Source organism: Camelus dromedarius, chromosome 29 (assembly GCF_036321535.1).
Source record: "Camelus dromedarius isolate mCamDro1 chromosome 29, mCamDro1.pat, whole genome shotgun sequence".
Taxonomy (NCBI): Eukaryota; Metazoa; Chordata; class Mammalia; order Artiodactyla; family Camelidae; genus Camelus; species Camelus dromedarius.
The window spans coordinates 18,645,094-18,660,447 of record NC_087464.1 but is presented as its reverse complement, the minus strand read 5'-3'; the positions used below and the strand labels follow the sequence as shown (position 1 = coordinate 18,660,447).

At 42.4% G+C, this 15,354-nt stretch overlaps 2 protein-coding genes across 4 annotated transcripts in view; one reads left to right on the top strand and one right to left on the bottom strand.

Moving 5' to 3' along the window:
- EFL1 (elongation factor like GTPase 1) overlaps window positions 1–1,750 on the bottom strand; it is an 89,663-nt gene extending 87,913 nt beyond the window's left edge. The window contains exons 1-2 of one of the 2 annotated variants that reach the window (XM_031440680.2): window positions 1,639–1,750; window positions 746–855 (exon numbers count right to left, since the gene is read on the bottom strand). In XM_031440680.2, coding sequence (XP_031296540.2) covers window positions 746–836 — 91 coding nt within the window. In that variant the 5' untranslated portion in view covers window positions 837–855; window positions 1,639–1,750. Of the gene's footprint in view, window positions 1–745; window positions 856–986; window positions 1,005–1,638 lie in introns of those variants that run through there. The other variant, XM_064480641.1, reaches the window with a different exon arrangement.
- A 63-nt stretch (window positions 1,751–1,813) lies between these two features.
- SAXO2 (stabilizer of axonemal microtubules 2) lies at window positions 1,814–15,101 on the top strand. 2 transcript variants are annotated; one of them, XM_064480640.1, is made up of 5 exons: window positions 1,814–1,959; window positions 2,427–2,460; window positions 4,820–4,999; window positions 10,091–10,293; window positions 12,570–15,101. In XM_064480640.1, exons 3-5 carry the CDS (start codon window positions 4,869–4,871, stop codon window positions 13,511–13,513), a joined length of 1,278 nt encoding a protein of 425 aa, XP_064336710.1. In that variant the 5' UTR covers window positions 1,814–1,959; window positions 2,427–2,460; window positions 4,820–4,868; the 3' UTR covers window positions 13,514–15,101. The 2 variants fall into 2 exon arrangements, with proteins under 2 accessions (XP_064336710.1, XP_010985124.2); XM_010986822.3 differs by lacking the exon at window positions 2,427–2,460.
- The last annotated feature ends 253 nt before the right edge of the window (window positions 15,102–15,354 follow it).

The following is a 15,354-nucleotide window of genomic DNA, read 5'->3' as shown; positions in this document are numbered from 1 at the left end:
CTGTGGCTACCTAAACTAAGAAGGAGTTTGAAACTAAGAGTAGGCTTATAGCAGGAGGCAATGCCATGGTACAGAAGCAATGTCTGTCAGGAGCTAAGCATCACGCATTAGCTATCCCCGCCCCTCCCATGTCCTGTGCTTTGGTCACAGACATTTCTTTCTCCCCTTGCTGACACTATTCCCGCTCGGAATGTATGAATCCCTCTCCCATCCTGAGTCACTCCTCAGGGGTCATCCCTAACACTAATCATGCTATGAAGCCTTTTCTTCCTGGCTTCCCAATCCTCCAGCTCTCTCCTTTTTGCCTCTCATGCTGTGCTGCCTCAAGCCCCAGATCACTTCTAGTGCCCTGTTCATAAACCCCTACCTTCTGACATACCTAACAAAATACCCTGAGCTTAGAAGAAGTTCGATAAACATCTGATGAGATTAAGAGAACCATGTAACACAGGTTCTGAGGATATTATGTCAAGACCACAGACTTTTTATATTACAAAGCCATTTCAAAAATACTTCATATTTAAAAAACAATGCAGTATGCTATATAGAAGAATGCTAATCACTAGTAAGCTGTCTTCATTTCAAATACTTGACAGCGTGTTCCTCCCACATCAAACTTTTAAAGGAAATAAGACTTGCAGGTTAACAAGCATCACTCTCAGCTGCGCATGGTGTCACTACACTGACACAAGTGGAGACACACCCCTTTATTAATGTAAATAAGCCATCTAAAATGGATTCTTACCATGGTCAACATGAGCCAAAACACAGATATTCCTGATGTTAGCAGTGTTTTTCTGGAGCTGAATCATCTTATCCAAACTACCGAGCACCATGATCACTTATTTCCTGTGACTAAAAATTAAACATGTTATATAATGGCTACAGGTCCGGGCATGAAAACTTTTCTTAATCCTGGGAGCTGACAAAACTCAGGTCCCTTAAAGGAAGAACCCAATGAACGCTTACTGAAGGGATATACCCACCTAGGCCCAAGTCCAGTTTGAGCACTTAAGCAAATACCGTATCACGACTGTACTTGTGGAGTTTACTAATCCTTCCAGATCAGGCGGCTGCGGTGAATCACACAGCTCGTGCGGGCTGCGTGCACCGCGGCACCAGTAACTCTGCCCAGCACTCTGTGCTCCGGTAACTCTCTCCAGGTCAGTGATTACGTATTGGAAGGGTCGCATGCAGGAGGCAGAGAAGACGCCGACTACTCTCCCTCCCCGTCCTCGACCTTTTCCCAAGTCCTTCCTTCTATCACTCCCGCTTGCTTTCGCTGGAGATGAAATGCCCAGCTTTATTACTGCTCCAGCCCGAAAAAGTTCTGGGTCACGTGCTTATTTACCAAGCAGGTGCACTGAAGGTCTTTCATTCCTTTCTACATTATAAAAAAAAAAAAAAAAAAAAAAAACCCAAAAGCTCATCTCACATTCCCTTCACCACCACTCCCTTTTTCTCTGAGGATCCCGGGTGCGCACCTAGAAGCCGCCGCCCCGGCCCCGGGCTGGACACTTCCAGCCAGAGCTCGCCCCCAGCCTCGCTCCCTGACCCGCCGCCGCGGCGACCCGGGTTCCCCTACGGCCCGGAGCTGGCGGAGGAGGACGGCCGCACCGAACGCCGGCCCGCACTCACCGGCTCCCGCCACCCCGCCAGCCCCGCTCGGAAGTCCGCGCCGAGCCACACCACGCGCGTCGAAAGCACCCAGAGCTCGGCGCCTCCTCAACGCCCGCGCGCCGGAGGCGGGGCTGAAGGACGCACGACCTTTGACCCACGCGCGTCTCTGACGCCGCCGGAAGCCGCGCCGCGTCCGTCACCCGGGCTCCCGCGGTTGCCTTGACTACGGCGGGTGCGGTGGCACCATAGACACGGCGGACGCAGGGGAGCCGCGGAGCCGACCCCGCGAGCCCGCAGCAGCATGAGGAGCTGGTGTCTGTGTCAGATTTGTACCTGCGGGTAAGAAACGGCCCCTGGGGCGCCGCGGGGCCTGGGAGCGAGCTGGGCCCTAGCGGGACCGAGCCCTGCGTGGCCGCCCGGCGGAGGTGTAGGGACGCGGGCGCAGCGATGTCCCCACTTACCCGGGTCAGCGAATGCCCGCTTCGCACCCGCCAGCTACCGCGGCTTAAACAGTTGTGCTTTGCCGGCTCCCTCTCCAGCGGCGCAAACTGAAGTGCCATCCAGCCTGGCGGGTAGTCTACGCATGTGTAGCAGCGGCCCGATGTCAGGCTGGGGAAGTGGGGGGATCTGATGCGACTTGGGAGAGTGTATGCCCGCAAAATTAAAAGTAAATAAATACATAAAAGAAAACGGAAGAAGATCAGAACGGTGTGCAAGTCTATGAATTTTCAACCCGCGTTAAGCGTCCTTCTATATCTAGTTTTCCATCCGAGCCTGACCGTATTCCCTTTCCCATTCCCATCCAGGCAGCGCTCCTTTGGGGTCTGACTGACTGAAAAGGTAATATATAGTATCCACCCTGAAACCCAGAATTGGTCTATGAGTCTTGCCTAACAACCTCCAACCACCTATAAACACCGTCTTCTCTTTCCTCTGCTTCCCTGTTGACCCAGGGATTAGATCACTATTTGCCAAGTAAATATTATGAATATGTCACTCCCATCGTATTGTAAGCCCCTCCAGAGGGAAAACACTCTGCATGTTGATGGAAGCAAGTTTCATGATAAACGTTGTTTGTAATTAATAACTACATGTAGGTTAAAAGATACAATAACATTTGAGGGTATGATTCCTATCTAAAAATCGTGATGTGCAAGAAATTTAATTTTTTTCTAATCTTTAAGTTAATTTATATCCAACTCAAGTTCTTTTGTCAACCAGCTGTCAGGAAATTTCAGTCTTCATGATGTTAGAGGCTTCCTTTTCTTTAGGCAGTAAAATAATCCAGGGAGCTGTGAGGCATTGCCAATGCAGGAGGAGTCCTCTCTGGGCTTTAATAAACAATGGTAATGCTTCCCACTGAAATATCTCTTGCTGAAGTTTATATAATCCCTTCCAGAGTGTTGCCACCCCTGTTTTCAGGTTTATGTTTGAGGTACAAGAATCTTGGCAAAGCTGGGAGCCACTGTTGTAGGGTTTCACCTAGCCCACTCTTGAGATCTGGCCTCACCTCCTGGTACACTGGTAGAGTGAGGCAAAGACCCCACATTTTCTTGTCTTTTTAAAAGACAATTAATGGAAGAGATGAAATCAGGTGTCCTTCTGGAGAGAGGTCCTAAGAGGAAACAGATTGTCTTGTACTGAAAAAGAAGGAAGAGGAAACAATTCCCCCAGAGAGAGGAAGGAGGTAAAAGATGAAGAGGAAGGGCTGAGAGGAGGGGGTCATCTCCAGAAGGACGCCTGATTTCATCTCTTACATGAGTTATTTTCTAAAAAGACAGGAAAGTGTTGACTTCAGGCATCTTCCATCCTCTGCACTCCCAAAAACCCTGCAACAGGGAAATATCCGAGTCCTGATTACCTGCTTGAAACAAAGGAGGGGAAAAAACAAGGAAAACAAGCTCATTAGTATTTCAGTGCCTTGCTTCTCTCCAGGAGGATCAAGATCCTCAAGAGACCGCTTCAGGGAAATTTTGACCTGAGTCTGCTAGTTTTTCATCTTGCTGTTTGAATCTTTTTTTTTTTCATACTATGTAACTAAATCATTTCAAATGTCTGTCTGTTTCACTATATCCATCAAAACTATCATCTATCTCATAACATATTTTTCTCTGCAGCCTGTATGTACAATTGCTCATGTGAGTTAAACTGTTTACTTGTTAAGAGCTTTATCCTTTTTTTTCTGATTATGAAAGAAACATACTACATGAAACATAGTATAAAAATTCAAATAAAATATCTATAATGTAGTGAAAATCCCTCATAATCCTATCCCCACAGATAACAAATGTTCTTTGACTAGTTTCACGTCTGCATTCTGTAAAGAGAGAGAGAGAGAGGCATACTATTCCACAACCTAGTTTTTTACTGTTTACAATCTCCGCACCTTCCAATGGCCATGCATAAAGAGCCTTACTCCCTTTAACAACTGCATGCCATTCATGTATATGATGTATTGATCAGGGTTCTTAGTTATGGACAACGTAATCTACTTTGGCTAGTTAAGGCATAAAGGAATTTATTAAGGAGAATATACAGCTCACAGAATTGTTGCAAGAAAGAAGAAACAGTTTGCAAACTAAGCTTTCAGGAAAAATTCCCAGAAAACTCACCACAGAACAGGGCTGCCAGGTGTCACTGCCTCCACCACAATCAAGAAACTGCAACAGAACTACTCATCACTGCCAAGGTCAGGGAGCTGCCAAGTCAAGAAGCCACCTTGCAAACCAAGATGCTGCCTGACAACTGCTGGCCCCTAACTCTCTGTGCCACAGCTACAATCCATTCACACAAAATGGACCTGCCCTACCTCTCCCCCTACATAGCTCTCTCTGAATTAGAGTCTCACGTGACTACATCCAATAAGTGAAACCTGAAACCTGAATTGTATGTAGAAACTGCCTGCAAGGGGCCTGGGAAGTTTACTTGTTAGCTTTTCAGCTTAGTATAAGAAGACACACTAAATTGTTGCCAGAGCAAAACCAGAGTTTCTACCACATCAGGATATACCATAATATATGCATTGTTTTTATAAACATGACTGCAGAGTAAACAGAAGTTTTCTTGGTTTTGTTTTTCAGTAAAGCTGCTCTTAAGTTTAGAGATTCTGAGTTTACTGAAGGTTCTATGATTAAAATGCAATTATACAAAATGTTTTTGAAGGTGAACTTAATCTTTCAGTTTATTTATGTTTGCACAGGCGACATCGTTGTCCGCATGGAACCACAAGGATTTATGAAAACTCTGGCATGTCTTGTCCCACAACTGAGTATTTGGAAAAATATCCTACGTATGGCAATGTGCCTCCACCTCAGAGTCTGAAACCCAAGGAAGAATTCAGAGCATGTCGCAGTAAAATGGAAGGAATAACAACATTTAAGTAAATATCGAGAAACCATTTGCTTTACTTACTTTTCTCCTGACTCTTCTGGTCTTAATAAAGGTTTTGTTTGTTTTTCAACTCTTTAAATTGAACTATTTAGTTGTTGTAAGTTGAACCAATCCAAGAAGCAAAAAACCAGTTGAGTCACGACTTGAGAAAAACAGAAAGATAATTTAGATGACAAAAATGAAAAGTAAAAAGGGAAATAAAAAGTTCTATTGATTTTTTTTTTAACCCCCTAAAATCTCTTGTGTTATCTGCTTTCCACTGTCACCAGCACCTAGGGGAATGCAGTAGCTTCCTAATTGTTATGTCTGTATCTACTCTAGTTTTTCCATCTCTGATCTGTTTTCCAACTCTAGCCTGCATTTTAAAATGCAGATCTCATCCTATCACCGCCCTGCTGAAAATACTCTATTTTCCCATTACGTTTACTATACACCAAAACCCCTTCATTGCTTAGTCACTACGTGCTTCTCTGATTTATTTTCACTGCAGTGCCCTTTGCACTTTTTTATGGTCACTGTACCATCAGATATTTTTCATTTCTTGAAAGTACCAGGTTTCCTTTGTCACAGAACCTTCCAAGATTTTATTTCAGCTGCCTGGGATTCTTCCTGCCTCTTACCCTAGTTAATACCCTTTCAGCCTATGGATCTCAATTCAAAGCCTTCTCTGACACCTCTCCCAGCTTTCAGTCTAGGTAAAAGCCCCCTATGTAAGCTCCCAAAGCGTCTTCCTATTATTTTATCATCAGATTAGTTTCAGTGTTCCATGAAAGCAGGAACTATGTCTATTCTTATCTTGGCATTCTACTTCCAGAAACCCAGTACAGTGCTTCCTAGCTCATAGTAGGCACTCAGTATTCATTCAGTGTGTGAGACAGAAAAGTCCTTCTAAGCCTGAACTTTTCATTTGGACTCAGCTTTTTTGATCTCTTTGTATCTTTGTCAATTCAAGGGGTTAATTCTTTTCTTTATTCTGTTAACATGCACACTATATTCAAGGTGCAACCTTAGGCATTAAGTGTAAAAATGTCAATAAATAGAGGTTCTTGCTTTCAAGGAATGCATACATCAGATTTCTACAATATAAGGGTTTTAAAATGCTCTATAACAGCTTTAATTTGTAGTGCTATCCCTTTTCTTTTTATTTCAGATAGCGCTCATTCGACTTACATAGCACAGGTGGAGACCTTTAGACTTTTAGTCCAATACGCCTACCTTTCACCTTTCAGGCAACTCATGCAGTAATAGTGCTTTGGTGATTCCAGTTACTTCTGTAAGTGTGTGGCTCTTCCAGGAATTTGAAGATTTTCCATAGCCCTCAGACTTTGGTGTGATTTGGAATCACCTAGAAGGATTAAAATTGCAGATTCCAGAGCTCCACCTAAAATAGTCAGTAGATAATGGAGTGGATCCCAGGGATACGCATTTTTAACCAGCCCTGCTGGTGATTCTGTTGCTGCAGACTCAATGCAGTGGGTCGGTGGTGGACTGTCCACTGGGGATGGTGTGGAACACAAAGAAGGGATTTCCCCTACTGTTGTTCATAGTCTTGTGGGAACAATAGTCCAAAAACAAAAAATTAGGTAAACAAGATAATGACAGATCATAGTAAATCAGATGAAGGAATTGAACAATTAGTTGAGATAGAGCAAAGGCAATGGTTGCTCTTTTTTTCACCTTTACTCCTTTCTTCCTTGATGCCTTAATGATTCATAATGGAGATTTGAAATAAAATTCATAATGTTCATATTTATGAATAAACATCTTGCATTTAACCAATTCTAAGTGTTATAATCAAGAAAGTTTAACTTGTCATTCTTTCTTTAAAAAGGCAATTTCTTTTCAGTTCTAGATTTTTCTCAGTTGCCTTGTTCAAGTAGCCTTTAATAGTAAAAAAAAAAAAAAATTAATTAAAAAAAGTCTCAACTCCCAAAGGTTTAAATATGCCAATAAAACTAAAACTTCCATTTCTTAAAACATCATCTTTCTACTTAGTAAAACACTAGGACCTTTCTTTGTGTTTTGACTAGGGAACTAGCAGTATTTCCAAGAGCTATATAGGTGTTTGGAACTCTTGCTTGACTCCCTCATGTTGACAACATTGACTAGGAAGCAGAAAGTAGCTGATTTATCTGTACAAGGAATAAGGTGTCATTCTATTCTATATGTTTCTATAATATAGGAAGAGACTGTAAAGAGCAGATATCTGGACTTGTACAGGACTTTTGATCCTTTATAGCATTACAGTTGTAGCACAATAGATGACTGCCAGAGTTGGCAGGAAGTCTGCGCTGAAAGTATGATTCCAGACATGTCAAATGTTTGGGGATGTCAGATGAATAAGAGTGCATTTACCCCTTACCACTCCCCCATAGAAAGCCGCTTTGGGTTTGCGGGGATACTGTCTGACACTTAACTAATCTAACTGGAGCGACTAAGACTTCTAAGCTTTCTAGTCTGTCCTCTCCCTGATCCTTCCACTCCCTGATTGCATTTTAGCCTATTCCCCTCTAGCTGGTATTTGGGAAGAGCAAAAAACACCTCAGATGTCTTGAGAAGCAGAGGTACGTGATTTCTACTATTATTCATCCACTAAATAGTATTTCTTAAGCATTTGTTAAGTGTCAGGTGCTATGTTAGGCACCTGGGACACAATGATGAGCAAAAACAGTCATGATCTCTCTGCTGACAGACGTGGCAGTCTAGTGAAGGTGGCAATCGACAACATTGTTCAAAATAGGTATGAAATTGCAACAGTGGTAGAATCTGAAGGATAGGCGCAAGGCAACTGGAGAGCCGGAGTAAGAGGTTTGACTTTATCAGGGAAATGAGGAGAATGAGCTAAACTCTGAAACATGTAAAGCAATTAACTAGAGTTGAGAGAGTAAGAAAGTGCATTCCAGGCAGAGCAGCATGTAGCAGGAGGACATGAAAGAAGGGAATTATCAAAGAAGGAAGACAAGAGGAAGCACAGTGTGAACTGAGGCTAGTGAACGAGGCCACGTGGGCCTTTGGGCCACGTTCAGTTTTTTTTGTATATTTAGAGCAATAAGAAGCCACTGAAGTTTTCTTTTTCTTTCTTGTTCTGTTGGTTTGTGTGTTTGTGTCTTGAAGGAAGTATGTAAAGGGGATAAGAAAGAGGCTTGGGACATGAGGGCAGAATAACCTGGTCAAATTTACACCTGAAAGGATTACTTCAGGGACAGTGTGAGAAAAGACTGGAAAGAGAACTAGTAAATGAGTTTAGGAAGCTAGTGAATTGATTTGAATGAGGTATTATGAAAACTTGGAATATTAAGAGTGGTGAAGAGATAGAGAAAAATCAGTTAGATTTAAGAGAGATTTAGGAGGCAAAACTGACAGGAGTTAATGAGGAACTAAATACAGAGCGGAGGTGAGGCATGAAGGGTCAGTCCTAGGTTTCTGACTGTGCAGCTGAAGAGACGGTGATGTATTTCACCAAGACAGGGAGTAAGCACAAAGGACCAGATTTGTTGGGGGAAACAGTGGTTTGATTAGGGGCATACTAAGGTTTGAGATGCCATTGAATATCCAAGAGGCCACTGTAAACACTGATACGGAGCCGAGAGAAAGGTCTGAACTAAGATCCAAGTTTGAGAGGCATCTCTATAAAGGTGGAAATTGAAAGTGGGAGTAGAGGAGTTGTGCTCGGGAAGGACACTGGATGAGAGGACGAGAGTGTGCAGGCCTGGGTGTTGGGAACTCCAGCCCTTAAAGACGAGGAGAGGAGGATGAAGCTGCACTGGAGACTCAGAAGAAATAACGAGGAAGGCAGGAGGGGAGACTTTGCCAGAAATAGAGGGAGCGGGCAGTAATGTCAGTTAGTGCCTGAGAGGTCAGGTAAGATGAGGACTAAAAACATCTGATGGATTTAATCGATAGAAGTCACTGTGAACCTTCAAGCTGTATTAGAGAAGTGACAGTGCTGGGAACCAGGCTGAAGCGGGTTGAAGAGGGGTCCAGCGTGGGTGGGTGCAGGTGACAAAATGGAGCCAAAAGTCTTAAGAAGTTTTATCATGAATAGAGAAGGGGTTCAGTGAGTTTTGGTTTTTGGAGCTATGGATGTATACAGAAAATATTTACTAATACAAGATGGTTTAAATAAATCATAAAATGAGTGAAACAGTCGCTGGAGTCCCAAAAGGGAAAAAAAAGCAATTTTGAAGCCTTGTAGTCGTATTGCAGTAGCTAACATATTATTCTTACTGTGTACTAAACACTCAGGTGTATGGTGGACATGTGTCAGTCCTTAAAACAACCCCGTGACATAGATGGTATTATTGTCCTCTTTTCTATCTAAGGAAACTGGAGCATAGGCAGGTTAACGAAGTTGTCCAACATCATACATCTAGTGAACGACAGAGCCAGGGTTTGGACCCTGTAATCTGATTAGTCTGTGGTCTCCTCCACCCCACCAGACAACCTGGGTGTCTGATGACTGCCTCTGCCACATAATGTTTTATAATGCCCAGGGAGGCTGGGGTGCCATATGACTCCCGTCCCTGGCAAGGGTTTCTGGGGGATCTGAAGATGAGTCAGACTCAGATCCATACTATGAATATGATTTATGTCTAAAAGCCAGAGTTTAGACATAAATTACTTATTTCATTGATTATTTAATGATGAGCAGGAAGACAGCATGACTTCAGCAAGAAGAGAGGATGCTCAGATAGTTTATTAAAGTCTTCAATAGGAATAAGGATTTTGACAAGGTGGACCCAGGGGATCTATTAAAAAAATTTTTCTGACCTTCTAGGTCAGAAAAGAAATTCAGTTATTTGAAGATTTTATTTATGTAAGATCCAAGTAACCGAGGATCCACTATAAGGATGTTTTGAAAACTAGGATCTTTGACAGTTATTTTTCTTAAGACATTTAGTCATTGGATAGGGCATAAAGGAATTCAACAAACTCAAGTAGTTTATCAACCATCACCATTTTAAATATCTTCTTAGACTTTTCAAGTGAAAACAAAAAGACTTGACAATGTCAATACTGCACTGAAATAATTAGACACAAAAGAACCTATGAGGCTATGTTTCAAATTTATATATTTCAGGTCAGATTATCGTCCTTATGAAATAGTCAAACAACCTCGCCATGTGCCAGAAGAATATAAAGCAAAACAGGGAAAGATTGATCTTGGTACTACCTACAAACGGGATTTTAATTCTTATAAAGTACAGCCTGTGGCAATAGTCCGGCCTCTGGAGAGACAACAAGTCAAAAAAGGAAAGCTGGACACTGTCCCAACCTATAAAGGTAACTTGCCGTTTCAAAAATGAAAGCGCCAAAAATACTAAAACTCACGTCCAGCTCTGACATCTAATATCAAATCATAATTCTGGTGTGTTGCCAAAGTTAGTCCCTATGGCTTAGGAAAAAACTTCTCTTTGGCTAAAACAGTATTGCATAGTGAAAAAAAAAAAAGACCATTTGCTTGATTGAGAGTTAAGAGAACTGGATTCCCATCCAAATTCGGTCACTTAGTTTTCTCTGACTCAAAACATGAAAACAAGGGATGCCATTGAACAAGCATTATGTCATGATGTGTCACATGCCACATATGTTGGCACTTGTCCTTTCCTTACATCCCAGAATGAGTTGAAACTCTACTGAGCATACTGGGGTTCAAATAAATTAAATAGTCTCCAAATTCTTGCTTCCCTTTTGAAAACCAAAGCTGGTTTGGTAAGGGAGAAATACTCTCTTCTATTTAGTTTCTCTGATGAAATAACATCTTTCTCTTGTAGACATTTCGGCAACAAGGACTCTCCCTGTATGTTTACAGGGAACCATAGACTTCCAATAACATCCTATGGTTTCCTTTTAGTTACTGAAAAACAGTGTGGTAATTTTATACACTTTAGATTGCAAACAACAGAGATTCCTTCTTGGTGGCTCAAGAAAAAGTGAGTTTGTGGTAAAACTTCACGTGACCTGGAATGAAAAGCTATCAGGGACAGAGGAAGCTTGAAGGAAGAGCTATTCCCTCCATCTCTGTGATGAGCTGCATGGTTCCTCTGCAGCATCTTCGCTTCCCTTTACATGGCTTCTCTGATCACCATCCTGCTCACAGGCCTCTGCGGCCTGTGTGTCACCTCTGTTTCCTTACGGGTCTGTTTTGAAGCTGTCAGCGCACCACGGTGCTCCAATTCTGCTTGACGGCATCCATTTAGATTCTTCTCTCACTTTTATCTGGCTCTGTATGTTCAAATTTAGGTTCCCAAGAACAAGAATATGCTTGACGTAGATCATCTTCGCTTGCCACGTTGTTTCTTGCCAGGTCTCTACCAGCCTAAAGATTGCCTGCCCTTGGGTCCGGTATTCACTCTCGTTTGTAGGTCAGTAGCTTGAGAGTGGGAGTGATCATTTGGTCTAAAACCTGGCCATCTTGGCAGAAATATCTATGGCTGAGGAACTTTTCTCTTCAGAGGCGTTCGCATAACAAGCATCTGAGCTTTGGCCTTTCCAGTAAACATTGCCTGGACTTCAGTCTAGACTCGAATACTTTATCTTGTATGGCTTCCGTCTTTTTTTTTCCCCCCCCAAACTCATAGCCCAGGCCAGGACTCTTGTGGAGCTCCCTGGGATGCTCTTGAGGATTAAGACATTATGTGGGTCAAGAGCCCAGTTCAGTGCCCTGGGGAACAGCCCAGGCACCCGGGGGGCAGGGCTCGGCAGCTGGGTTGCCAGGCAGGCAGTCCTGCCAAGCCCCCCAAGGGCTACAGGTAGGAGGGGCCCCGAGAAAGGATGCGGGCACAGAACTGGAAGGAATGAAGGGCTCCTCTGCCTCGCCTTGTCCTTAGGACCTGTCTTTTATAAATTAATTTTTGGTATTTAGAAATAAATATTTTGAAGTGAGGTCAATTTTACAGTTTTTCTCAGCTTTCTACCTTTCTCATCTAGGAATGGAAAACCTAATAACCCTCAGTTGAAATAGAAGCACGTCAGTTTTCTATCCATGGTCTAGGTAAGCTGCAAGAAGCAGAATTAAGGTTATTTAATGCTAAATCCCAGTGTAACGGAGCTGAAATTTCCTCTCCTTTGAGGAGTTCCCCCAAAGCAAGAAGTAATACCCACATCACTTTTGCCCACACATCAGGGCCCTTGATTTTATGTCGAGCCCTAGATTTTAGGGTTTACTTTAGCATTTTATATATTATAGCAAAAGTTCCAACCAGTTCCTGGGAACACAGCAATAATCTCCTAAACTCTGGCTCCACCCAAAACAGCCCTTGGGGCTTTCAAAAACTGTTGGGATCAGGCCCAGAAGTTCCATTCTCTTGCATCATTAGAAGAATCTGAACGTGGAAGTTGTATATATTAAAGTGGAGAGACAGGAAGAGGAACGTAGAAATGAAAAAAGAATAAATCTGAGGGAATCAGTGAAAGTTCATACTTGACTAGTGCTCAGGTTCCCAAAGGAAATGGAATGATGGTAATACGGCCACGAGAGAGAGGTCAGTCATGGTTTTTAGAAGGTGGTTGTTTTCTTCAGTATTTAAACATGCTTTTTGTTTTTTTTAATTTTCAAGATGATTATAGAGCTTGGGACATTCAGAAAAGTGAACTCTGTAAACCGGAACAAGTTTACAATCCCCCTACTGTGAAATTTGGAAATTCAACTACCTTTCAGGACGACTATGTTCCTCAGGAGGTAAAGCCCAGGCAAAGCTTTAAGCCCAGCCCTGCGGTCACACGCCCTGCAGCCCCCTTTAACGATGCCACAAGCCATCGCCTGGATTACGTACCTTACCAGCTAGAACTCAAGTCTGCAAGGCCAAAGGAAGTTTACAAGCCATCTGACCAACCCTTCGAGGATCTCACAACTCACCGATATGACTTTCAGGGTCTTGTTGGTGAAACGTCAAAAATCTGTAGACCTGCACCCCCCAGAGTGGCCCCAAATGCTCAGTTTGAAGGAAGCACTGAATTCCGTGAAAGTTTTCAACCATGGGAAATCCCACCGCCTGAAATCAAGAAAGTACAAGAGTACGTCCCTCCTGCGGGCACCATGCAGTTCGACAGCACAAGCCACCTGGACTACGTTCCGCACCCGGCCAAGCGGGTTGTTCCCATCAGGCCAGTTTCCCACAGAAGAAACAACGGTTTTCCTTTCCAAGGAAAAAGCACCATGAAGGAGGATTTCCCAGCGTGGGAGAGCTGTCGTCCAGGACTCATTAGGCAGCAGCAGCAGATTCCCAACCCATCTGGAAAATTTGATGGTTTGAGCACTTTCCGATCTCACTATGTGCCACATGAACTGATTCCAACGGAGAGCTGCAAACCTTCAAATGTTGCCTTTAAGACTTCGATTCCATTTGATGACGTAACCATGTACTCCACAGAGTATGCGCCAAAGCAGCGGGAACTCTGCCCAGCCAGCTATCCTTCTCCTCCAGGTTACATCTTTGAAAACACAAATTCCCGAGGTCACAGATTCTTCCGCAAGATCACTCCCACGGTGAAGGCCTTCTAACCATGAAGTCATGTTGAAAAGGAAGCTAACAGAATGTTGGTTTTCCAAGGGCAAAAACAATTTTTTTATAGTAGAAAAAAATTTATGAGAGAGCTAAAACAAATCATTTTTAAAATTTTTAAATAAGAAGTCTAGAAAGTTTATTACAGGAAATCAGGATTTCAAAATCCATTTTGTATTGGTATTTTAACCAAGATTGTTTGTTTTTTATTTTATTATTAAAAAAAATTTTTTTTTCAAGGGCCGACCTTCAATAGATCACAGCTAGGGAGCTACTCTGCTATGTCTGAAACCCCGACCCAGACTGTTTAATATGCATTTCTGAAAGCTGAATAATGTACATTCCCATCTGAACTATTTTAATCCCAACATACTGTTTGGCAGCTTGTCTCAATCTATTATCATTTGCACTTGTGTTTATAATGATGACAGTTATATGGTTATTCACATACCAGTTATCATTTATCAAGTGCATTAGGACTGTCTAGAACACCACTGAAAATGAGACGTGGATTCTTCTTTCAAGACAACAGTATTTTTTCCTCTCAGGCTCCAAGGCATCTACACAACGTGGCCTGAGTCCACTGCTCCTCACCATGCTCAAGTTAGTGAGAGGCACTTTGCCGTGACGGGTAGAGGCTTTGTGGGCCAGGAATCAAAGCACCTGAGTTCAAGTTCCAGTAACATCAGTTTCTCCGTGTGTGCCACCGTAGGCAAGTGACTCCTTTGAGTCTCAGTGTCTTCATATCTGCTCGGCCTGCCTCACACAAACTTTGCTTTGAGCGTCAGGTCATATGATACATTGTAATCCATAAAGTAAAAGTGCTAAACAAATGCCAGGGACTGTTAATAAGTCAATCTCTTTTTGAACCTGTTTCTCCTTTTTCAAATTAGGATAATTACCTACGCCACACTCACTTTCTGGCCTGTAGCAAGGATTGTAAAATCACCTCATTTGCTTCGAGCTCCTGAGTAGTATGATTTCTGCGAAGAGTCTTGCCCTCTAAAGCTTTACAAGCCCCCGAAAAGTTGTTACAGAGAATGGAGAGCTTGGGTAGGAGAAGAATGTGGTTGAATGACAGTATCTCCAAAAAGGAAAAAGCATTTGCAAGAATAGTTTTACGAATGACTGACAGCTCTAAAGAAATCTTCAGGGTAACCTTAAGTAATTATGCACCTAATTACCATTCCCAGTCTCAGTGCAAAGAAGAATCCGATTCAGCATGGGCATAATTATGTCCTCCTCCCCCTCCAGTGTGAAGATTAGCGCTAAAAAGGGAGGGAGGGATGGAATGGGGGCATTAAGTGAAGTAGAACATACTGCATTATCAAATGTTGAAAATTTCCTAACGAATTAAACTCATTGTTTTTTTCCTTTGATAAATGATTGCATTATGGGAGAATATGATTTATTTTATCATAAAGTTTAGTCTCTTGTAGCTTTAGAATTGTTTCAAACTATATACTTAATTGAGAATAAGGTCATCAGCATTTTTAATTATGTGGAAGTAGTTTAATTTTATTTACTTTCATGGTAGTGAAAATTACGTTGAATTTTATATGTCTATACAACACTAATAAAGCATCAATGAAAGAAATGGGCTTTCATGAAATCATTTCTGTAACCAATTTTCTCTGGAAAACAGAGCTTATTCATAAAATATTTTCTAGGTTAACCTGTACATAATTAGATATGCTTACCTTTCTAACAGAAAACATTCTTATATACTCAAAATGAAAAATTAGGGAATATTACAGCTCTCCTCCTGGCCCATTTTCTGATGCTGGATATTCAAATCCCTCTGTGATCTAGCGGGGGTGGTCTCCACTGTGACAAAAGG

Excerpts from the sequence above, each read along its gene's own strand:
- SAXO2 (XM_010986822.3), top strand. The coding sequence starts at position 1,922 with ATGAGGAGCTGGTGTCTGTGTCAGATTTGTACCTGCGG. Across the intron at positions 1,960-4,819 it reads TGTCAGATTTGTACCTGCGG|GCGACATCGTTGTCCGCATG; the intron begins GTAAGAAACGGC and ends ATGTTTGCACAG. Across the intron at positions 10,294-12,569 it reads CACTGTCCCAACCTATAAAG|ATGATTATAGAGCTTGGGAC; the intron begins GTAACTTGCCGT and ends TTAATTTTCAAG.